Here is a 25,789-nt window from a genome sequence, read left to right as displayed (position 1 = left end):
AGTCATCGTTTTAATACTACACTCAGGTCAGCGCCTCCCCCTCCCTGTTTTTTCCTTACATGTCTTACATGTCTTGCAGAGTTCTGGACACACTCTGAAGGATGGCTGCCTTCCTTTTTAAATCCTTAATACCCCTTTCCATGGATACATTACCATCTAGCTATTACAGCCACAGACTATACCCCTAAGGATTACTCCATCTGGAGCGCTAGATAAACACTGACTATACTGCTGTAGGAGTATGACTGGGTTCTATGTGGAGGTACTGTGCAGGCAGAGAGCAGCAAACAATAAAGTGGCAGAGGTTTTAACCCTTCCCTCCTCTGTCCAAAACAACAAGTGACTAGAACAGTGGTTTATATCTTTTACTGTGTGTTATTCAATTTAGAGGGGTTTTGCTCAGTAATCCTCCAACGGCTTTCAATGAGTGTGCTTTTTTAGCCTTATGTAAGTGAGTTGTCATATGTCAATGTGCGTTTCCTTTGTGCCTTGACATGTTTTGGTGTGCATTGATAGGCGTTTTCAATGTGCTTTTCATTTAGAATTAGGAGTTGATAGGGTTTAGAGTCATTGACCAAAGCTTGTTAATGTAATGCGTGTGAGGCAGCAAAAGGGTGGGCTTTAATGTCGACACGCCAAACATATGCGCCTTTGGCTGACTTTCGTTTTCTCAGCACAGAGACTGAGCTGACGTAGACAGCTAACAAATGTGAAATAAGTCCCTAGTAAAATGTCTACATAATTATCCAAATACGGAAAGGTTTCTTCACAGTAAGAGCTGTGAAAATGTGGAATAGACTCCCTCCAGCGGTGGTTCTGGCAGTTCAGTAGATTGCTTTAAAAAAGGCCTGGATTATTTTCTAAGTGTACATAATATAATAGGGTACTGACATTTGTAAGTAAAGTTGATCCATTGAAAATCTGATTGCCTCGGACCAGTTTCCAACAATGAGCCCACCTTCTTGCTTTTTGGACCTATAGGATATTCTAACGAGCCTGCTGGTGCTGGCCCTGGATCCCTAGGGGTGGGGCATACTTTCTTCTCTGTGATTCCTTTTTCTTTGGCTTTCTACTGTTACTCTTCACCTTGTTCCTCTTTTTTCTTCTTTCTCTATTTTCAATTTACTTCTTATTTTTGGCCATTTACCACCAAAGGTCAGTGTGCGGAGTCTTTTAATAGCTCCCTGGCAATACTTTTGGGGTCACTTTTTCCACCCCTTATCTTGCACTATGGCTTTTGGCCTCTGGGTGGGAGCGAAGCCCTCCTGCACATCAGGAAACTTATGGGATAGTTCCCCCTTCCTTTTTCTTTTTTTCTTTACTTTTACTCATATACAAATTTCTTAACTTTAAGTCCTTGAGCGGACCTTGGGACTTTATCTTTATTTTTATATACAAATATAGGTCAATCTCAGGTATCGTATAATATTTGTTGAATGGTGATTCTTGAAATACCACTTGTTTGGTGTACTTTCTAGGCTTTGATTGTAGGGAGTACCATTGTTCGTTATGTCCCTACAGACAGTGAGGGTACCAGGACATCCTCACCTGGTTACTTTTCCTTTTTATTTGTAGTTACTGTCTAAACCATATAAGAGGTCTACTTATCTGTGATATATTTGTTATCATTTTCAAATTACTTTCTGCTACTGGCCCCGGTGTCTGTTCGATGTTTTGTACCATTTGTCTTTATTCAATAAAAAATATTGTGAAAGAATCTCCAATTGCCTCTCGGGGGCAACACCAACCTCTGTGCTCCAAGTTCCACAACATAAATCTGATTACCAGAGCCCAAAACCTGACAGTTCTCTCAGGGGGATGGATGGCTCACAGTCCTTCCCGAAAAGGCACGGATGGCTTTCTCACAGCAGGACATCTCATATATACCAAGCATATCTCACAAATAGAAAGGAGGGAGAAGGGACCCAACAGTGTAGCATTTACTTTGTCCATTTATTTTAAAAAAACATATATACTCACATAAAAGAAGGAACAGGTTAACATTAAAACATACAGTAGCAAACGCTGCTCGTCCAAGCTGATGACATCACCACTTGACCCTGCTCTAGCCTGCCAATGTGTTTCTTCCCAAATAACGTTGTCCGACGGTTGCCAGATGCAACACATTTTTTCCCATGAGGCATTGCAAGGCTGGCAGTTACAATTACTCCCAGAGGCATGATGGGACTTGTAGTTCTGCAACAGCTGGAGGGCCCCAGGTTGTCTACCCCTGGTGTAGACTAATTAAAGTGGTCACATGATCGCTGATCTTTCCCACACCCCCACCCCAAGACATTCAGAATTTTTTTTAAAGGGAGGCCGGAGCGGGTGGGAAGGGGTTAATACTTGTTGCCAATGCATCAAAATACATGTAATATGCTGCCATTGACTGAAAAAAAAAATGAAAAAATTGAAATATTGTGTTATTTTAACAAATGGTGCACTGCAGCCCTGAGATGGGAACAGATACTACCCGTATTATAGCGATCCATGACACCTGTTTTAATGTATTGGAAAGCCTGTGTTAATACTCAACAGGGTACAGTATATGGGCCCTTGATGTCTATGTTATTCTTTATTTCTACAATTTCCAAGAGATAGAAAGAGCTAGACACTCCCAACAGTGTTCTCCTTAGGAAACACAGCAGGCATATGTATAAAAGAGATATGGTTGCCCACATGGGCAAATACAGTTAAAGGTTGTAAACTAAAACATGTAAATGAAAAACAAGACCTAATATTTAAACGTAACTGATCAATCTTATGAATATAAATTAAAAAAACACAGCATGCTGCCCTAAAAAAGGTGATATTTGAGAGAACTTGACCTTAACAAAATGTTTATTCAAAAGGAAGACCTTTGACCAATGCTAATCATCGATTATCTTTATCAGCCCCGTACTGTCATTTAAAATTCAAATGATAGGATGACCCTAATGATAGAATTAGTTTAAAGGGAAGATGAATTGGTTTAAGAGGCCTCTCATTTGTAACTTTCCAGAGAGGTCATCAACTCCAAGTGCTACCAATAAGCCTTCATTTTGTCATCTCATTAAAGTGAGTGATTGCCCTAATGTGCTATAACTAAGGCCTAACATCAGATTTATTCTGATAAGAAGTGTGCGCAGATTTTGTACAGTGACGGTTATGTCCTGTGAGGTATATTGATTTTATTAGAGAGCGGGAATATCATTATACTGTATGTAAACCTCCACTGAAATTAAAATGAAGTGGGCCCCCCTGCAGGGTTAAAGCGATATTAAATCCTTGTTTTTTTTTTTAAATAGCAGACATGTTATGCCGTGTACACATGACCGGACTTTACAGCAGACTAGGTCCGACGGTCTTCCCGACTGACTTTTGGTGGAGTTCCGACAGACTTTCCGCATGAACGGACTTGGCCACACACGAACAGACTAAGTCCATTCGAAAGTCCATACATTTTGAATGTGATGACGTAAACGGGACTAAACAAGGAAGTTCAATAGCCAGTAGTCAGTAACTTACCTTGCGTCGTATTTGGTCCATCGGACCAGCACACAGATGAGCGGTTTTCCCGATTTTAGTCCGTCTGAGTTGAGTCCGTCAGATAGATTTGAAAAATGTTCTATTTCTAGGTCCGTCTGATTTTGTTTTTGAAAAACTATCAGACTAGACCGTCGGACTAATCCCTTTGGACCTAGTCTGCCGGATACGTATCTGCTCTGTGCAATGGTTTTGTCAATTCACACACAGAGCCATGGCTCGGCCCCGCCCCTCCTTCTCTTGATTGGCTCACTTCTGCCAAAAAGCCAATCAGGAGGGCAGGTCCCCGGAGCGGCAAGGATCTCTTGGACATTGCTGGGTTGAGAGGGGGCTCAGGTAAGTATTAGGGGGGCTGCTGCACACAGAAGGTTTTTTACCTTCATGCACAGAATGCATGAAGGCAAAAAAACTTGTGCCTTTACAACCACTTTAAGTCATATTGTATGAGTATGCACCGCATACTCATACAATATGGATAGGTTTTTAAGGTTGTCATGTGACCTTAAAAAAGCTCACCGCTAGTGCCTCAAAAGCTCAGTAAAAGCATTGCAAAAGTACTGCAAAAGCCCTGCAAAAACTACCAGCGTTTTATCTGCAGTTTTTGCAGCGCTTCAGTGTGAAAGGGGTCTAAGTGCAAATGAGAGATTTGGGGTCTTATAGACCTCAGATCCCTCCAAAAAATGCCTGACACATGACTTTTTCTGTCACAAGGGATATTTACATTCCTTGTGACAGCAATACAAGTGATAGAAAAAACATTACATTAAAAGGACAGTGTAAAAAATAAAAAAATAAAATAAAATAAATAAAAAAGAAAGAAATAATAATTTAAAAGTGTCCCATCCCTCCATGTTAGCACACAAAAGCGAACTCATACGTAAGTCGCACCTGCAAATGTGTGTTGAAACTACACATGTGAAGTATTGCTGCGATCGTTAGAGTGAGAGCAATAATGCTAGCACTAGACCTGCTCTGTAACTACTGGTAACCATTAAACATTTTTAAAGCATCGCCTATGGAGATTTGTAAGCACCGTAGTTTGTCCCTTTTCCACGAGTGGGCCAATTTTAAAGCATTACATGTTATTTATCTATTTACTCATGTAATAACTTTCACATTATACAAAACAAATAGGCTAACTTTACTGTTTTTTTTTTTTATTTTTTTTTATTTAGTTCATGAAATTTTATTTTATTTTTTATATTGCATTTGAAAGACCGTTGCGTAAATACAGTGCGACATAAAATATTACAACGAATGCCATTTTATTCTCTAGGGTCTCTGCTAAAAACATATATATAATGTTTGGGAATTCTAAGTAATTTTCTAGCAAACAATACAGATTTTAACTTGTAAACAACAAGTGTCAGAAAAAGGCTTAGTTCTTAAAGCCGAGTTCCACTCAAAAGTGGAACTTTCACTTATCCATCTCCCCCCTCTTCCGATGCCACATTTGGCACTTTTCGGGGGGGGATACCTGTTTTTGACAGGTACCATTCCCCACTGCCGTGGCACGGTCTCTCATAAGTTCAACCCACTCCTCCTTCCTCTGCCCCCGGACCAATTAGAAAGCACAGTAGGCTTCACTGCCGAATTCCCTTACCAGGGATATTTTTGGTGGGGGGGGGGCTGAATCTCTTTACAGAGGTTGTAAACCTCCCTGTGTAATTTGTACCTATAGGAAAGCCTAGAATAAGGCTTACCTTTAGGTACTGTAAATATCTCCTAAACGTGCGTCGTTTCAGAGATATTTACTGTATACTGTGCTATGTCATTGGAAAATGCACTATGAAGGACCGGCCGCCCGTGCCGTTTCTTCAGGAGCGCGTGCCGTGACCGACAGGAGTGACGTCATGTGGCTCCGGCCAATCACACAGCTAGTGTCCACGACCCCGGAAAGAAGGGGCGAAGATGGATGCAGCCTGCAGCGAGGATGGCACAGGCTTAGTTTGCAGGTAGGTGTCGCATATGTTAGTATGCGATTGCATATTAGCACATTATGCCTTTACTTTGCAGCGAAGAAGAAAGGAAGAAAATCCCATGAGGGTATACTTCCTCTATAAGTAGTTAAGCTTTGACAAAAAACCTGGAAGCTGATTGGCTACCATGCACAACTGTATCAGATTTTGTACTCTCCAGTCTTAGTAAATCAATTCAATAGCGCTGTAGAAAACTAAATGTCATCCAGTTAGGGTTTACATCTACTTTAATCAACATGCAATTATCTCAATAGTATATTTTAATGATCTGAACATACTCCATCTACGCAATACATTTAGAACATTTAATAAATCCAGCATTTTGTATTACAGCTAATGCTGTCATTTCCTTTGGTAGCTGCTTTCATTAAGATATTTAACAAAAGGTTTTAGTATTTGAAGGCAGAATATTGTTCATTGAAGGTTTATTAGCTCCTCTGTTTTCCAGCATTCTGCAAGGCATTTGACTGGAATATAAAATCATCTATTATTAAATGCTAATTCCCATAGAGTTCTATGCAGTTTGTGCACACAAATTATCTTGTTACATTAGAACACCAGTAGGATAGGACTGGAAGACTCTGGGTGGGGAACAATTTTCTGCTCTATAAACTCTCCTGAGCTATCTATCGCCTGTTATCAGAAATATGTTTCAGACACTGCCTTTTATAATATAACTATTTAAAATATATATTTAGATTTTTTGTCAAATGACTAGCATTTATGTTCAGATAATCTATAAAAGAATTATTTAAAATTCAATTTTGTGAGCCATAGATTGCACAATCGTAAAATATGGAATTATATAACATATCAAGTATCTGGAAGTCTCAATGTCACTCTTGGAGTGTAGACTTTTTTTTTTTTTTTCAAAGTCTGAATTCACAAAAAAGGAAACCATGTATTTTAATGAGTTATAGCATAATTTTTCCTGAGAATCATATTGGACTTGATTTTCACATTTTTATTTGCCTTTATATTTTCGTGAGCCTACTCTACATCCAGATTTATAATTCTGCATCCGATAGCTATCAGCACATCAGACAATATGATCACCAACAAAAATGAATGACTGCTGTGAAAACAATATTCTCAGAATAAAACTACCTGTTTTATTTGGCAAATAGCAATATGAAAAAATCTACTTATAGTATGCAGCCATCTAGCGCCTCAAGCTTAACTTAAAGTGTCTGTTACCCGAACACTTCATATTCCTTATATATGCCTGCTGTACCATGTACTTGCATGAGAGAGTATCCTGTTCTCTTTGTATTGCTTCCTTTATGTGAAATCCCTGGTGTTCCTGCCAGTCCCTCTGCTTTCCTATTAACCACTTCAATACCGGGCAATTGCCCAGGCCAATTTTCAGCTTTCAGCGCTGTAACATTTTGAATGACAATTGCACGGTCATGCAACACTGTAAATTAAACTTTTATCATTTTTTTCCCCACAAATAGAGCTTTCTTTTGGTCGTATTTGATCACCTCAGTGGTTTTTATTTTTTGCCCTATAAACAAAAAAAAAGAGCGACAATTAAAAAAAAAAAAAAACTTTTTTTTTTTTACTTTTTGCTATAATAAATATCCCAATTTAAAAAAAAAAAAAAAAAAAAACTAATTTTTGCCTCAGTTTAGGCTGATATGTATTCTTCTACATATTTTTGGTAAAAAAAATATCACAATAAGCGTATATTGATTGGTTTGCACAACAGTTATAGCACCTACTAAATAGGTTATTGATTTATGGCATTTTTATTATTATTATTTTTTGTACTAGTAATGGGGGAGATCTTTATCGTGACTGTGACATTGCAGCAGATAGATTGGACACTTTTGATACTATTTTGGGAACATTGACATTTATACAGCGATCAGTGCTATAAATATGCACTGATTAAAGTATAAATGTCACTGGTAGGGAAGGAGATAACACTGGGGTTAAATGTGTTACCTAGGGAGTGATTTTAACTGTGGGTGGGATGGGACTGACTGGGGAGGAGACAGATCAGTGTTCCTATATACTAGGAACACACGATCTATCTCCTCTACCCTGACAGGACGTGGATCTGTGTTTACACACACAGATTGTAAGGTAAACCGGACCTCCACCACTAAAAGGCCAGTGCGGATACCTGCTCATGCTCGTACACATTGCACATGTGCTAATATTCATAAGCAAAGGACCAACATAATGCTAGCTATGACAGTTCATCGTGCACGGATATGTGCACGTGCGCACATTGGTGCACGAACAAGTGTGCATGTGTGCGTAAGTACGCGTGTACGTGCGCACATACACACAATAATTAGCACTTGGCATCCAGTGCCTATTTAAACTGCCACTGCAAGCAAGTGCTGGATGATCTTCAGCTCCTTCCTGACCCACCAAGTCCTGATCCGTTGCTCCTGTTTGTTCCTGTATGACCCGGCTCGCCTTTAGGACCTCCCCTCTGATTGCTCCTTTACTCTGTTACCTGGTATCCTGACTTCAGCCTGTTTATTGGACTAGATCTGCCTGCTGACTTGGAACCACACTGCCTGGCTGTTACCTGACCTTGGCCTGTACTCTGGACTTGCTTTTGCCTGCTGATTCGGTTCCCTGCTGCCCAGTTGCTGACTACTGCTCTTCTTCTGGTTTCGCTCCTGTCCATGCTCTGGTGCCCAGATGCTTCTGCTTCCTGCTCCAAGGACCCTGACTGCCAGCTCTACCCACCTTCAGAGGGGACATCACCAGCCAGCTACCCGGCAATCGTGCCACTCCTTGCCTTTACACTTTCTGTTCCCACCTTCAGGAGTGTAGGCGGGAGGAGCAAGGGAGGCCTCTATCACATTCCAATCTCCACCAGGTACGTGATAGTATCATCCAGCCATGACTGAGACTGGAGGAGGTACCTGCCTGCCCGAAGCACTATGCCAGCAAATCACAACCTTAGCCAAGCGGTGACCGGACTCCAGGAGGCCTATGTCCAGCTTGAAAGTCGTTAACCTTATGCATCTCAAAATCCTCTATCCAGGGAACCTGCTCCTGCACCCACAGTAGTTGTTCCTTTCCTGGAGCCTTGAGTACCTATTCCAGAGTGCTTTTCAGGGAATCACTACAAATTTCAGACTTTTTGCAATGCCTGCCAGCTATATTTTGAGTTAAAACCACAGACTTTCTCCCTTGAGTTCACAAGGGTGGGTTTTGTCATTTCTCTCCTGCGGGAGGAACCACAGATATGGGCCCATCACCTTTGTGAACAGACTAGTCCGGTCCTTGCATCAACTACTTCTTTCTTCACGGCTATGGCCGAGATCTATGATGATCCCCAGCGAACCTCCACGGCGGAGGCTAACTTGCATACGCTTTGGCAAGGATCTCAACCCATGGAAGACTACGTGGTTAAGTTCCGTCACTGGAGTTCTGGCACTGCCTGGAATGATGCATCCTTGCAATATCAGTTCCGCCTGGGACTTTCTGAAACTCTGAAAGATGAGCTTGCCAGACTAGATCCACCAAAGACGCTCTCAGACTTAATCCAGCTTGTCATCCGGCTTGGTCACAGATTCCGAGAGAAAGACAGAAAGATCTGGCAATACTCAACCTTCCTGGACCTCAGCGGCACCTGCACTCACGCCCCGTCCCCCATCCTCCTCCACCATGGAATCTGTTCACTTGGGATTTACCCGTTCACCGCTGTACCTCTGCAACTGCCCCATAAGGCCACAAAAGACTGTCCATGCTCTTGACGCTTACAGCTGTCCTGTAAAAAACATTTCCTCTCATCTTCTGTTGACACTCTCTCTGCAGCTACCAGGGAGGAGCTTCCAAACCCAAGCTATTATCGATTCTGGAGCCTGCAGTTGTTTTATGGATTACACCTTTGCTAAACAACACCAAGTCCCACTGCGAACTAAGATGCAACATTTAAAGATTAATCTGGCGGATGGCTCAAACCTCAAGTCAGGACCTGTCACGCAAGAAACTTGTCCCCTACTGGCAGTAACCCCTTTGGGTCATTCTGAATACTTAAACCTGGTCATTATCCCATCTCCCTTGTTTCCAATCATTCTGGGGATTCCATGGTTGCAGGCACACAACCCCCAAATAAACTGGGAAGCTGGAACTGTGTCTTTCCCTACCACCTACTGCCAGCAGCACTGTTTTCCCCAAGCAATCCCCACCACAGCGCTCCTAATGGAGCTGCAACCAGAGACTTCAGTTTTACATCATGTCCCACCTGTTTACCATTTCTTAGATGTTTTTGATAAGAAGAAGGCCGAGACTTTGTCACCCCATCGACCATACAATTGCCCGATCGAATTGCTACCTGGGGCCGAGATCCCGTTTGGACGAATTTTTCCTTTATCAGAACCTGAGCTGGAGGCGTTGCGCCTATACATTGATGAGAACCTGAAAAGGGGATTTATCCGTCCATCCACATTGCCTGCTGGGGCTGGCATATTTTTTGTTGAAAACAAAAGATCACACTTTGAGACCTTGTGTGAACTATAGAGAAATAAACAAAATAACCATTAAGAACATATACCCCCTTCCACTTGTTCCAGAACTTTTTCAGCGTTTCAGAGTAGCAAAAGTATTCACGAAACTTGACCTACGAGGTGCATATAACCTGGTAAGAATTCAGGAAGGGGATGAATGGAAAAGGGCCTTCCGTACCCGTTTTGGGCACTTTGAATACTTAGTTATGCCATGTGGGCTATGTAATGCTCCAGCTACTTTTCAGGATCTTGTCAATGATATTTTTAGAGACTTTCTCGACCTCTTCATGATTGTGTATCTCGATGATATACTCATATTTTTCCCCTTCCATAGAGGAACGCCGGCTGCAAGTTAAAAAGGTCCTCAGCCGTCTCCGAAAAAACACCAGTTTTACGAAAAAGTGGAAAAAAGCAAGTTTGAGAAAGAAACAATCCGGTTCTTGGGGCTTATCATCTCAACATCAGGCATCGCAATGGAACCACAAAAAGTTAGTGCCATCCTTGAGTGGCCAGAGCTAACTGATCAAAAGGGAACCCAGAGATTTATTGGATTCCCTAACTTTTACCGTAAATTTATCAAAAACTTTTCAGCCATCATCAGCCCCATCACTCAGCTTACCAAGCAGAACACCCGATTTCAGTGGACTCCGGCAGTGCAACTTGCCTTTGATAAATTGAAACTTCTCTTTACATCAGCACCAATTTTACAACATCCTGATCTTGCATTACCCTAGGTTCTTGAAGTGGATGCTTCTGAGAACGCAGTGGGCGCCATCTAATCCTAACGACAAGGTGCTAAATCTCTTCTGCATCCCTTGGCCTTCTTCTCTAGGAAACTCCGTGCTTCAGAGAAAAATTACGATGTGGGAGATCGTAAGCTACTTGCCATCAAGGCTTCTCTGGAGGAATGGCGCTATCTGCTTGAGGGAGCAAGTCACCTAATCCTTATTTTTACTGATCATAAAAATGTGGAATATCTCAGTACAGCCAGATGCCTAAAGCCTCATGATTTTCTCATGATTTACATTCCATATAATCTACAGATCAGGCTCTAAAAATGGGAAACCTGACACCTTGTCACGTATGTTTCCGGAAGAGAAGGAAATTACCCAACCTGATACCATCCTTTCTCCACAAAATTTTCTGTTACTGCAAGGAGATTTGGTGTGACAGCTTAAACAAGCTTCTAGGGAGGAGGGGCCACCGCAGGACTTCCAGTTGCAAGAACAAGATGGATTGTTCTTCCATGAGCAAAGAGTTTTTGTACCTTCAAGTTTGCACCAGTCAACCTTAAATCTATGCCACGACCATCCCTTGGTAGGGCATTTTGGGATCCGTAAGACTTTAGAGCTGTTACAACGATCCTTCTGGTGGCCCAGCCTGAGACTTGATTGTCAGAAGTATGTGAGAAGTTGTGAGATTTGTATCTGGAGCAAAGGAGACAAGACCAAAGCTTGGGGTTTGTTAAGGCCCTTGTCCATTCCTAGCAAGCCCTGGGAGATGATTAACATGGACTTCATTGTCGAGCTCCCACCTTCTCAAAGTTTTACCACTATTTTTGTGATAGTTGATAGGCTATCCAAAATAGCACATTTTATACCAATGATTGGAACACCATCTACTTCAGAGACTGTACAAGCATTTATCAAGGAGATAGTACGGTTGCATGGGGTTCCTCGGAGTATAACTTCTGACCAAGGATAGCAGCTTACGTCCAAATTTTGGAAAGAACTTTGTGAAGCACTTAAAATTGAGTCATGGTTATCTTCAGCATACCACCCCCAGACAAATGGTCAGACAGAACGTACAAAACAGACCTAAGAACAATATCTTTGGTGTTTTTCTTTGTTTACATAGGATGAATGGGCTTCTCTTCTTTCGTTAGCAGAATTCGCACAATGATTCTGTCCACTCAGCCACAGGTCAAACACCATTCTTTGCAAACTTCAGATTCAACCCCTCTTTTTTGCCTGATGCAGTCTTTGATTCTTCTGTTCCAGCAGTCCATGAGCGACTGTTGTTTCTACAAACAAACAATAAAATTCTACAGGAAGCTATCGCCAAGGCCCAACGGGACAACAAAAAATTATTTGATAGAAAGAGAAGGGGTGATCTGGATCTTAAACCCAGTGACAGAGTTTGGTTATCAACCATTAATCTGAAAATGGCCTGTCCTTCCAAAAAAACTGGCTCCCAAGTACATTGGTCTATTTGCTGTAAAGAGAAAAATAAATCCAACAGCTTATGAACTTTTGCATCCAGAAAAGTATAAGATTCATCTGGTTTTTCATGTATCTTTACTAAAGCCTACTGTACCAGATCCCTTTCCTGGCCGTAATCCTGGCCCTCCAGCACCTCTTACTATTGATGATGAAGAAGAGTATGAAATTGAGGCCATTATTGATTGTAGGATGAGGGGTGGCCGTATTCAGTATTTGATCAAATAGAAAGGGTACAGTCCTGAGGAAAGTTTGTGGGAACCAGAAGACAATGTCCATGCACCAAGGCTAGTAAGGAAGTTTTATCAAACCAAACCTGCAAAGATGTCTCAGATGGGCATCCGGAGGCTGCCCATTGGAGGGGGAAATGTAAGGTAAACCGGACCTCTGCCACTAAGACATGCATGTGCACACCCCCTATACCGCCGAGGATCTCATATGACGCCCACCCAGGATGGGAGATCCCATTAGCGGACGTCATATGACTACGGGTGGTATTGAAGTAGTTAAACACTGACCACAGAGGGACAAAAATATATTTTTAATAATGAATGAATGTATGTATATATATATATATATATATATATATATATATATATATATATATATATTATACAAAAATGTTTTGCCTTTCATTCCTATTTTAAACTGAGTGGGTAGTTTTACAAGGTGATCGCTTACAATCACTTTAACTAAGGCCCCTTTTACACTGTTGTGACGAAACATCCCTACACTCTACTTGAGTGCTTTTGTGCTTTCGCCATATACCACTTCCTCCCAGTCTGAATATAGATATCAGATATTCCAACTGCTCACAAGCACAAAACAAGATGAGACTTGTTTAGCTGCTCAACGTGGACTGCTTTTAGTAGAACCAAAATGACAAGTATTTATATACAGTAGAAGAGGAGGTCCTCCCTCCTGCTCATATTACTCTAACAATACACCTGTAACCAGAAACAGAATTAACATGAGCTAATTAACTAATCCTTTAGACAGCCTAGGTGACTAAGAGACATGACCTTTAAGACAGACTTGTCGTGTTTTAGCTCAGAAGACACAATCAACATTATCTTAAATCAACACAGAAAAACTTTCCACAATTGCAGAGTTAATTAACACAAACAACAATGGGCGAAAGACTCTTAGAGCCCACACTAGCCTTATTTACAATAAACACATTATAGCAGACAACAGACAGGTGGGTGGGGTTGATGACATCAGCATGTCCTCACAGTATGTGTCCCAACAGTATGAATCAGTCACTATTTCTAATATGGCATATACAGGGTTCCCAGAGTCTGTGGGCCTTGGGTGACATGGACCTGAATCTAAAGTAACACCACCTCAAGGGTCCCCAGGCATACAGCTCACAAAGAGCAATATTCCTCAAAATGCCAGGGCCCATAATCGGTAGGCAGCATTCAGTCCCCTCCAAAAGTCCCTGTCCCGGGTGAGTCTGTCACAACCGGCATTCCAATCAGGTCCACCTGTCATTTTTTAGACGGATCTGATTGGAAGCTCCATGGTGCTCTATGGACATGCGGTTGTAAACAAATTTCCAGATCCTTCCAGGTCTGGAGAAAAAAACGGAAAAGGACTTCGTCTTTTTTCTGTTTTCGACAACCGGATCAGAGCTAGATTGATGTAAACAGACAGCGCAGCCTGTTTACATCCAGCTGCCTATAGAGCTGACAGGGGTCTGCCCATGTCTGCCGGTCATAAATTGAATAGGCACAGATGTGACATCCATCCTGTTCAAGTCTGGTCAACGGGGGATCTGCTTGCAGATCAAATAGACCACAGATCTCTCCTCTGCCCTCCAAAGCAGCCGATTAAATGAAGATCAGTTTGATTGGCTGCTTTACAAACCAGTGCCAGCTTGTATACAATAAACTGAAATAGAGTATATCGTCGCTTCCAGTTTCTGATGTCACAGAAGGGGAGGAAAAACAGAATCTCATCTCACTCTGTCTCATGCATCCGATGTGACAGGTTGCATTGATACTGGGCTCACCAGCCAGTAAAAGTGGAGGGTGGCCTGGGGGAAACCCCCTTCTGCTGCCTGTAAAGGTCAGTTCACATCATGAATCTTGGATTCATACATGTCACTTATGTTGTGCTCTTCATTTATTTTTTAGTGTTATCTTGTATTAAAATATTCTTTGCTGAAAAAAAACAAAACAAAACAAAAATGACTGCTTAGGGGGGTGCTTAAGACCAGAAGTAAGTCATCTGGGGATGAAACAAGCACAGAATTTGAAGTTGGGCTTTAATTAACTTATAATGAACACGGTTTGCTGAATCTCCACCAGCTTACATCCCTTAGAAAACTAATCTATGTGTGCACTGTTTACTCTAACCTTGTACAGCCTGGTCTGTACAGCATCATGAACAGCCGGAATTTACAAATCATTAGTCAACAAAGCTTTGTGCCAATTCTTTGAATCTGAGCTTAGGAAAAACAGCTAAATACACAGTTCAAAAACTTATGTGGAAACTTCTAAACTTCCAAAAAGATTCATAATTCTATTCAGATAACCTTATCAGCCAGGTGCTTCTACCAGAAAACACAGTCCAAGGGGCACCAAAGGGAGATTGATTTAGGGTGCACTCGCATTGGGCATGGTTGAACTAGGCCATGCCCGAGTTTGATTGTCCCCTCTTCCTACTCTTCTGCTGGTTTCCACTCACACTGGGCAAGTGTTCCCTGGCACACATACATCATCATCTCTGCCGACCAGACCACATGGATCCCTTTCTCTGTGCTCAGTGGCAAACTGTCCTGGACCACAAGTGGACCATCCCAGAGATCACCTCTTCCAGGTAGTTCTGGGCATGGTACGCTTAACTGTTTCTGGGCATGCTTTTGAGCATGAACACTATGAACCCAACCAAAGGGAGGAACCATGCCCATACAAGTGCACACAAGTGCACCCATCAAGACCAATGCCACACACACACGATCAGACTTTCCAACAACAAAACCATGGAATTTTGTTCGAAGGGTGTTGGCTCCAACTTGTTGTGCATAAACACAGTCACACAAATGTTGGCCAACAGTTACAAATGTAGTGACGTACAAGACATCCGTGATATCTCCATTACGAACGCTAGTTTTACAAGACCGATCACTTCTGGCTCATCCTTGATTCCGAGCATACGTGTTTGTACTTTGGACTTTTGTCCGACGAACTTGTGTAAACACGATCAGAAAATCAGACAACACACATTTGTTTCTGGTAAATTTGAGAGCATGCTAGCCAACATTTGTTGGTCGAAAGTCCAACAACAATTGTCTGATGGATCAAAACACACGGTCGGACTTAGCTCAAGCTTACATCCAACATTTCCCGTTGGAAAATCCGATCATGTGTAGGCGGCATAACACAAGTGAAAGAAGCCACAAAGTGCTGTACTTCAGCAGTAGACACTTTTTAGGCCTTGACCTTGTTCCCTTTAATAAGAGTCCTGTCAGTAATTTTAAATAAGCTTTTAGAAGACTTCAGCAGGTTTCACTTAGCTTTAATACAGCTAGGATTCTTCTTGAAGGTTATTTGAAATGTTTTGTAAATTTGTGATATTCTTCAGATTGGGTTTACTAACATTAAACAATTCTCATTTGTATGAAGCTTTGTAGATTGCACCAGTGTGATTTCCTCCCATAAGATTGTACTTCTCTCTCCCACTCACAACTGACTAGACATGTGCGAATAGTTTCGCACGAAACGAAAATTCGTATGAATTTCCGAAAATTCGTATGAATTTCCGAAAATTCGTATGAATTTCCGAAAATTCGTATGAATTTACGAAAATTGGTATGAATTTCCGAAAATTCGTATGAATTTACGAAAATTCGTACATTCGTATGAATCCGAAATACGAATTTTTTTGCATAAGAATTCCGTACGAAATACCAAATTTCATTTAGGAATCCCGGATCCAAATTCATAACAAAAATTCGTAATTGTTACGAAAAGTTAACAAACCTAAAAGTTAAAAACCCAGGAAGTCAGCACAGCACAGGGTTGGTGGGAACCCCTTATAATGATAAATTCATCATAACGAAAATTCATAATTGTTACGAAAAGTTAATGAACCTAACAGTTAAGACCTCAGGAAGTCAGCACAGGGATGATGGGAACCCTATGGGAATTTCTATGCTTACGAATTTCATACGAAATACGAAATTTCGTTAACGAATTTCAGATCCAAATTAACAGAAACATGACTGGTGTTTTGTTCACCAATCAGAGGAAGTCAGCACAGCACAGGAATGGTGGGAACCCCTCATAATGGGCACAGCGGGTGTACACTCAGACCCGGGAACTCAGAACAGGGATGGTGGGAACCCATCATAATGGACACAGCAGGTGTACAGACCTAGGAACTCAGCACAGGGATGGTGGGGACCCCTCATAATGATAAATTCATCATAACAAAAATTCATAATTTTTCCTTTTTTTTATGAAACGTTAACGAAACTAAAACCCAGGAAGTCAGCGCAGCACAGGGATGGTGGGAGTCCCTCATAATGATAAATTCATCATAATGAACTTTCGTTATTTTAATAAAAAATGTTACGAATCTAACGAAAATTCGTATTTCGTACGAATCCGAATATAATTTCGTACACGAGTTACGAAATACAATTTTTTTTACGCTCAGAACGAAACACATTTTTTTGACGGCGCCCATGTCTACAACTGACTAGTGTGAAATACCACAAAATTAGATAAAGAAACATGTGACTCAACATGCCAGAAACCATGTAAAACCAGTTCATCAATTTTGGATGGAGTTGGTCTTCAGAATAGCAATGATTGTTATTGTACAGTAACAGAATAAAACTGTGAATTTGTGAGCGTATTACACATAGAATAGTCTTAAGACATTGTTCACATACTTGGGTGAGAAGTCATTGCATGAGTTACGCAGCAAATCTAACACTCCTGTGACAAATTCGGTAGCACAGTGTTAAACATGAATACTTTTTACAAACTTTCTTTATCTGGGTATGGAAAATACAGCTCACAAGAAGCCTTATGCAGCCTAAACAGAAGTACAGCTGAAGTACTCCTGATTTATGAAAGTTATTTTATTTAACCCCTTCATGACCAAAGTCAAAACAGACCTTTAACGCTTAAACCCAATTTTCCCACGTGTTAGTATACCACAGCCTTTTTCTAAATTTTCAACACAGAGGAACCCTCAAAATTATTTTACAGTCTTAGGGAACCCCTACCAAAAGTTACTATGTCTACAACATAGGGCGGCACAGTGGTGTAGTGGTTAGCACTCTCACCTAGAAGTAAAAAGGGTCGCTGGTTTGAATCCCAACCACGACACTACCTACCTGGAGTTTGCATGTTCTGTGTGGGTTTCCTCCCACACTCCAAAGACATGCAGGTAGGTTAATTGGCTTCTGTCCCAAATTGGCCCTAGTATATGAATGGGGACCTTGGATTGTGGGCTCCTTGAGGGTAGGGACTGATGTGAGTGTGCAATGTACAGGGATAGGGACAATTGTAGACATTCACTCAGGTTGAACTGGATGGACTGGTGTCTTTATTCAACCTTACTAACCATGTAACTCATGACACATTATTGTGATGGTCATTGCGAAGAATGCCCCTTACACTTGTGGTCATTGGGAAGAATACTCCCCACATTTGTGGTCATTAGGAAGAATTACCTCCTTCCAGATAGCTAAAACGACCAATGGTGTTAACAGGAACTTATCTGAGAAGCAGAAATGGCTCATTGCACAAGGAACCCCTAGCAACCTCTGGAGAAACTCTAGGATTCCATGGAAACCTGGTTGAGAAACCCCTGGTATAACATACACATCATCAAAACTGCTAAGTGTTTTCCAGGTGGATAATACCTCGTTTTTCTTTTTTCAGGACAGATTGGGTTTTCATTTGGTGGTTAATGTTAATGGATACTTCCTTACTGTATTTGTTTAATTATGCCAGGAAAATGGGTCCAAAACAGTAAAAAATATCATTTTTTTAAGTTTGAGCTGATCAGGAGCAATGGAAACAATGCCGCAGGCCTAGAAGTGAGATCTAAGTAAGAATGGTGACTTTTGGAGGAGGGCTACATCTACTGAGCTTGGTGGGGGGCAAAAGTCTTAGCAACATTTTTGGTAAAGTTTTTAGCCTTTTAGGTAGCGTGATGTCTAAATAGGGCTTTTTTTTTTCAGTGCAAATGTGGTACACAGTTCCAGCACCTCCAGCACTAAATGTATGCGCTGGGAAACAGTGCTGGGGTGTGCTGAAGGGTCTATTGATGTTGGCTACTGGGTGATCTCTTGTCACTGGTGGGGGGGATTGTTGTTGGGGGGATCGTTGTTGGGGGGATCTATCACTATGGGGGTCTATTTTTGCCAGTGGGTATCTATTGTTGTTATGATTGTTCTGGTAGTCTTTTTTTGTTGGGTGGGTAAACACTGTTGAAAGTTGATGCTGGCTGCAGGGGGGTCTATTTTTACTGGCATGGATCTATTGTTGCTAGTGGGGGTATTAAGAGCTATTATCGCTGAAATGGGGGAGGGGGTCTATTTTTGCTGGCTACAGGGGATCTATTGTATTGCATTTTTTTATCATTAACCCTCCTGGCGGTGTTCCCGAGTCTGGCTCGGGGTGGAAGTTTTATACCAAAAGCGGTAACCTTGAGCCAGACTCGGGACCGCATCGCTGTATGCAGGAGGTTTACTTACCTTCTCCCTTGGATCCAGCGATGTCCCCCTGCTGTATGAGCGGCTCGTCCTCCACTCGATTCATCACGGAGCCGATCTCCGTTCCCTGCGAGCGTTGAGATCGGTGCCAAATTCAAAAAGTGAAACACACAGTATACATACAGTATAATGTAATCTTACAGATTACATTGCTGTATCTAATAATTTCACATCCCCTTTGTCCCTAGTGGTCTGCCCAGTGTCCTGCATGCAGTTTTATCTTATAAAAACTGTTCTTTCTGCCTGGAAACTGGAGATTGTCCATAGCAACCAAAACTGTCACTTTACATCAAAAATGATTTTAGACCAGCTAGAATAATAATAATAAATTGGAATCAACCGCAGAATTGAGGGATAGCGATTTGTGGGGAGATCCGTCATCAAATACTGAAAAGTAAAGACAGTGACAATTCTGCAACTGCGCAAATTTCAGTGTTTTTGATTTGATTACATTAGTGAATATTTTTTATTATTGTTATATTATTATTTGGTATAATTATTTATAGCTATTTATTATATTATAATTTATGATTTCATTTTTCAAACTTTATCATACCCAGGATGTTTACTAGACTCTGGTTTGGACAGATATAAATGAGTTATTTCTAAGAATTACAGGACTACAATATAAAACGCCAAATTTTCATGCAAAATAATTGTACCGCTTTCAGCAGCTAAAATCCGAAATAATCATACCGCCAGGGAGGTTAACAGAGGCGGTACTGAGGGGGGTGAGTTAGGGGATGGAGATTGGCATGTGCAATTCGTTTTTTTGCAAATTATTTTTTTAACGATATTCGACAAATTCATTCATTTGGAATTATTTGAATTAAAGAGGAAGTAAACCCTGATGGGTTTACTTCCTCTTTGATTCCCTGCAAAGGTAAAGCATTATGTGTCATTTATGCACACGGGAGCTGACACTCACGGCATATCGCCGCAATCTGCGGCTTACCCAGTGCGCCTGCGTGCCGCTGTCTACGGCGCATGCGCCGTAGACAGCGGTGGCTGTCTTCAGGTAAATATCTCCTAAACCGTATAGGTTTAGGAGATATTTCTTGGACATACAGGTACGCCTTAATCTAGGCTTACCTGTAGGTCAAAGTTGTTTGTAAGGGTTTAAAACCACTTTAACGAAAACCCTTTTAACACATTTTTCCAAATATTCGTAAATTCAAATATTAAAAAAAATTGTAAATTTAAATCTAAAATTCGAAAATCTGAAATAATAACTAACTAATAATAAATCAACTATTACTAACTATTAAATTATAGGTATTAGAATTTACTTTCAAACGTGGCTGCTAGTGAACGTAACAAAGTTACAAATTATCTGAAATAACGGATACCGTATCTAACAAATGGAACGTAAGGAATTAATAATAATAAATAACAACAATAAAAACTTTTTATTATTATTATTATTATTATTTATTATTAATTTGTTCCATTCTGTTTATTTAGATGTGGCATTCGTTATTTCCGGTAATTTTTAACTTTAGATGAATTCGTACTCTTTACATTCACTAACAGACAAATTTGAAAGGGAATTCCAATACCTATAATTTAATTAGACAAGTGCGGTTAATTTCGTTCCGAATTAAAATTCGGAAGGAATTTTGTTTTTGGGAAATTCCGATGTATCCGAATTTCCAAATTAGCATAATACTGAATTTAACTGAAATTGAAATTTGAAAAAAAAAATTGAAATAATGAAAAAAAAATTTAGATGAAATTCAAATTCAAATAGTTTTTGAATTGCTTTCGAATACTTTTAAAATTCTAAAACTTTTTGAATGCAAATAGTTTTCCAATTTTCAAAGAGAATAAAATAGATTAGAAAATAAAGGAATAGAATATAATTTTTTTCCATTCTATTGCTTTATTTTCTATTTTATTCTCTTTTGAAATTGGAAATCTATTCGAATTTGACAGCTATTCAAATTAGAATACTATTCAAATTCGATATTGATTTGAAAGCTTTTAGAATCTATCCAAATTCGAAAAATTTTAATCTATACGAAAACGAATAAACAAGACTAATTCTGAAAATCAAATTAAATGAATGAAACAAATTTAACTAAACAAATTTCTCTAAATACCTCATCGAAACACATTTTTTCATTCTGCACATATCTAAATGTAATAGTTAGTTAGTTATTTCGAATTTTCTGATTTTATTTCTTATTTTTGAATTTATGAATTGCGATCATAATGAATGACCTGAAAAACAAACAAACAAAAAAATGTATGGAACTAAAAAGGACCAATTTTTCAGCAGTGCACATGTCTAGATGGAGACAAGGGATGGTTCTGGAAGGTAGGTAGGGGGACAAGGGGTGACTTTGGGGAGAGTGGGAGTACCTGCATCTATTCCCTGAGAAAAAAACCTGTGTCTAAGCATGGCCCAGGCAATAATATTATATAAACATGCAATTTGTTTAGTTCCGAATGTTTTTTAACAAATTTTGACAAATTTGTTAATGCCGAAATTTCCTAATTTCCAATTTTTTTATTTCTGAATTTCAAATTTCCAAATTTCGGAAATTAAAAATTTTGGAAATTGTAAAATTCGAAATTTCGGAAAATGGAAATTTCAGAAATTGGAAAATTCGAATTCGGAAATTCGGAAGTTCGGAAATTCGGAAGTTCGGAAATTCGAAATTTGAACATTCGAAATTAGGAAATGTAAAAATTCTAAAGTTTGGAAATTCAAAAGAATGAAAATCCGAAAATTCAAAAACCCGAAAATCTCAAATAACTAATAATAACTATTAAATTATAGGTATTGGAATTTCCTTTCACATTTGTCTGTTGGTGAACGTAAGGAGTATGAATTTATCTGAAGTTACAAATTATTTGAAATAATGAATGCCGTATCTAAACGAATGGAACGTAATGATCTAATAATAATAATAATAAATAACAATAATAATAATAAAACATTTTTATTATTATTATTTATTATTAAATTGCTCCATTCAATTTGTTTATATTGTTATTACAGATAATTCATAACTTTAGATAAATTTGTATTCGTTACGTTCACAAACAGTCAAATTTGAAAGGAAATTCCAATACCTATAATTTAATAGTTAGTTATTATTTCACATTTCACAGATTTTCTTTCTTTTTTTTCAGATTTTAGAATTTTCGGATTTCCAAATTTTTTAATTTCTGAATTTTCGAATTCTGAAAATTCAGAAATTCGGAATTCGAAAATTCTAAATTGGAAAATTGGAAAATGTGAAAATTCGGAAATCTGAAAATGTTAAATTTGGAAATGCGAAAATTTGGGAATTCGGAAATTTGAAAAACCGAACTTCCAGATTTTCAGAATTCCAAATTTTCTAATTTTCTAAATGCCAAATTTTTGAATTTGCGAAATTCAGAATTTTTTGAATTTCTGAAATTCCGAACTTTCGAATTTCTGAAATTCCGAATTTTCAAATTTCAGATTTTCAGAATTTTCGAATTTCCCAAAAAAGCAAAAAAAAGAATGAAACGAAAACAAAAACAAACACATTTTTTGTCATTGTCTAATATTATATATTGTACAAACACATGTTCTGCCTCTCTCTTTTCTTTTCCCCTCTCTGTCTCTCCCTTTTCATTTATTTGCCTGTCTATTTATCTCATGTAATATATCTGTCTTGCCTGTACTCTCTCTCCTTGTGTAGTATGATAGGATTAGATTAGTGTGAGTGTGTGTGCCTTATAATGACTTAGAAATGAAGCAGAAAACTCCAGGGTTTAAAAAACCATTTTAGCGGATAGACAATCATTTCATCAGATAAGTGAAAACATAATTAGGCGGAGGAATCCCAATCTCACTCTACCTTTGGAGATTATTGCACCAGCTGCAGTTGAAGCCGATCTGGGATCTGACACAAGTGCCACAGCTGCTAAACTGGAGACAAGCTGGAACAAAAAAAATAAATAAAAATAAGGTGCAGATTCATACATTTGTGAGTCAAAAAAGAGAAAATAGCAAACTGCGCAAGTGGTCACGTCCAAAAAAAAAATCAAAACTAGTGAATAAAGAAGCAAGCACACCAAGTGATATCAACCTAAACAATTAAAAACTGACTGTGTTGCGCTAGAAAAACAAAATGATAGTGAGCAAACATAACCCAAAAAAAAAAAAAACAATATGAGACTGTTGAAAAATAAAAAAGTGTCCTTTTATATCTTAAAGTCCAATGATGACCTTGATTTTCCACTGAAAGAGTATATTCACCACCATTTAAGTGATACTAAACATACATTGTGTAATATAAATGGTCCCTTCTATTTCTGTATGTGGATGATGGCACTGTAATTATTTGAACCCCTTTGTGCCTAAGGGTAAAACAAATCTTAATGCCTAACACGATCCAAAAATATGGCGAAAAATATCACTTTCGACACGATCGTATGATAATCGGATCGATGATACAGAGCTTTCGAGAGCCGATCACGACAGTTCATCCGATATTATTCGATCGGACAATCGTGAGAATTTTCCTCGTACAATACCAGACCGTACAATTTTAGTTTAATGAGTACAGTTTTCATCTGAAAATACAATACAAATACACGCGACATCACTTCCGATTTTTTATTCTGTTTGTCACTTTAGCAAACTCTTTAGGTTCGATATACGGCCAACATGCAAAAAACTTCCGATTTTTGGATTGTGTGCATAAGCATAATTTTGCAACTTTGACATGTGTCAAAATCGTAAATATCATCACAACTACTTTGTGTATCTAGGCGGATTATAGCACATTTTTTTCAAGACAAATTGGGCATTCATTTAAGTACGGTAATGAATTTCTCCAATTTTTTTTTGTTCTATTATCAAAAGAAAACTGTCCCAAGATAGTAAAGAATTTTTTTTAAATTAATTTAGCTGTATATTTCTTGCTACTACAATAACCTTTCCCTAAAGAATAACCCAAAATAAATTTTCCTGCTCCTGACAATCTCAGCGATACCATATATGTTATTTATTGATTGTACCCATAGTATAGCCCAAAAACAATACTTTTTTTTAATCCTACCTAAAACACACTGACACTAACTGACACTGATACTAATAAAAAAATACCTGTCCAAAAAACAAAAATACCAACCTTTGACCCTGACCTTGACACAAACACTGACCCTGACACTGACCTAGATCAGGTATTTTTGTTTGTATTTTTTTTATTTTTTTATTTTATTATAATAATTTTTTTCTCTGCAAGGAGAGAGAGAGATATGAAGTATCTCTATCCTCCATTCACAGAAAAAGAAAACAGGTGTTTTGTCCCAAGGCATGTGCCTGGATTTTGTCCTGCATACAAACGGCAAGGATTTGTCGGCCAACAAACACGAATGTAGTGACGTACTACGTGTTTTTTTCAGCTCTTTAGCACCACCCTTTGGGCTCCTTCTGCTAATTTCATGTTAGTAGAAGTTTGGTGAGTGTGAATTCGCGCTTTTCATTTCGTGCTTTTCATTTCGTGCTTTTCAGTTAGTTTCTGAACGGCCATTCATCAACCAGACATGTTGCGGAATCGGAGAAGATAACGTGTTATTTATTATTGGACTTGGAGTTATTGCTTTGACCCAAGTCCAGTCCAGGAACAGAAGGAGGAAGATTTCTTGGACCAAAAATTGGTTGCTTTATTAATCGTGACCAATTATGTCCATATGCTTTTGCTGTGGGAGCTCCAGGAGAAAAATCCAGATGATTTTTGGAATTATCTCCGGATGACGGACCCCTGCTTTCACCAACTCTTGGAATTGTTGACCCCCTATATTAAGAAGCAGGACACATGCATGAGGGTTTTTTTTTATTTTTTGGTTGAATAATAATGATTTGTTTTGGTATATTTTCTATATTTTTGGATGCATAGAATGAACTTTTTGGTTAAGTTCTATTGGCGGATAGCATGTCTAATTTTATTTGTTTTCTTTTATTAATGCACAATAAAAATATATATATAATACTTGGCAATGTGTTTTACTTCAAATGACACTTTGGGAGTAGGCAGTTACATTTTAAAGAATACAATGTGAAATTGACAAGGGACACCAACATATTTGTATCTTAGATCTTAAAAACTACGGGATAATGGTGTTGTGGTAACTAGCCCAAAAAAATAAAAATAACAAGCATAATAATATTATTCTTGATATCACTAGAAAAAAAAAGCCTTGGAAAATTAGTTTGCAATAACTCCATCAGTATCACCAGCCAAGCAGCTTCATTATTATCCCATTAAAGAAGAAGAGAATTGTGCGCTGCATTCATCTGGATTATTCTCCTGGAGCTTCTGCAAAACCACATAGTATGTCACTACGTTTGTGTTTGTTGGCCAACAATTGTGTGCTGTTTGTATGCAAGACAAGTTCATGGCCAACGCCCTTCGGACAAAAGTCTGAGGTTTTGTATGCGGAAAATCCGACCGTGTGTATGAGGCTTAAGAATCATTTTTACATTTCAGAATTGGGTGCCTCAAGACTGTCCATAATTTTTAAAGGGTGCCTTGACTGAAAAAAAGGTTGAGAAACACTGCTGAAAGAACAAAAAATTAAGAAAAGGCTTTTCTTATTATTTTTCTTAATATTTAATGTTGGCAATATATTCAGGCAATATGGGCAATGGCATTACAACCAATAGAATTTACAGCTTTATTTTTATTTATTTTGTATTTTTTTATATTTTAAATTTGCACTTCTGTTTGTCAAAAAAAGCTATATTTTGGTTTGTTTATGAAACTTGGTTTTATTTATAAAAATGTTATATATCACAATGATTAAATCTGTGTCTGTAGTGTATGTTCAAACCTTAATACCATAAGTTTGGAAATT

At 38.9% G+C, this 25,789-nt stretch overlaps 1 protein-coding gene across 1 annotated transcript in view; it reads right to left on the bottom strand.

Annotated features, from left to right (window-relative positions):
- PLXDC2 (plexin domain containing 2) overlaps window positions 1–25,789 on the bottom strand; it is an 811,301-nt gene that overhangs the window by 141,426 nt on the left and 644,086 nt on the right. Inside the window, exon 9 of the mRNA XM_077490934.1 lies at window positions 22,786–22,867. Within this exon, the coding sequence (XP_077347060.1) occupies window positions 22,786–22,867 (82 nt within the window). The remainder of the gene's footprint in view (window positions 1–22,785; window positions 22,868–25,789) is intronic.

The sequence above is a fragment of the Lithobates pipiens genome, unplaced genomic scaffold (assembly GCF_037356315.1).
Source record: "Lithobates pipiens isolate NorthernLeopardFrog02 unplaced genomic scaffold, aLitPip1_a1.2 Scaffold_19, whole genome shotgun sequence".
Lineage (NCBI taxonomy): Eukaryota > Metazoa > Chordata > Amphibia > Anura > Ranidae > Lithobates > Lithobates pipiens.
Note: the sequence above shows the minus strand (reverse complement) of the source record. Positions and strands in the feature narration are given on the sequence as shown.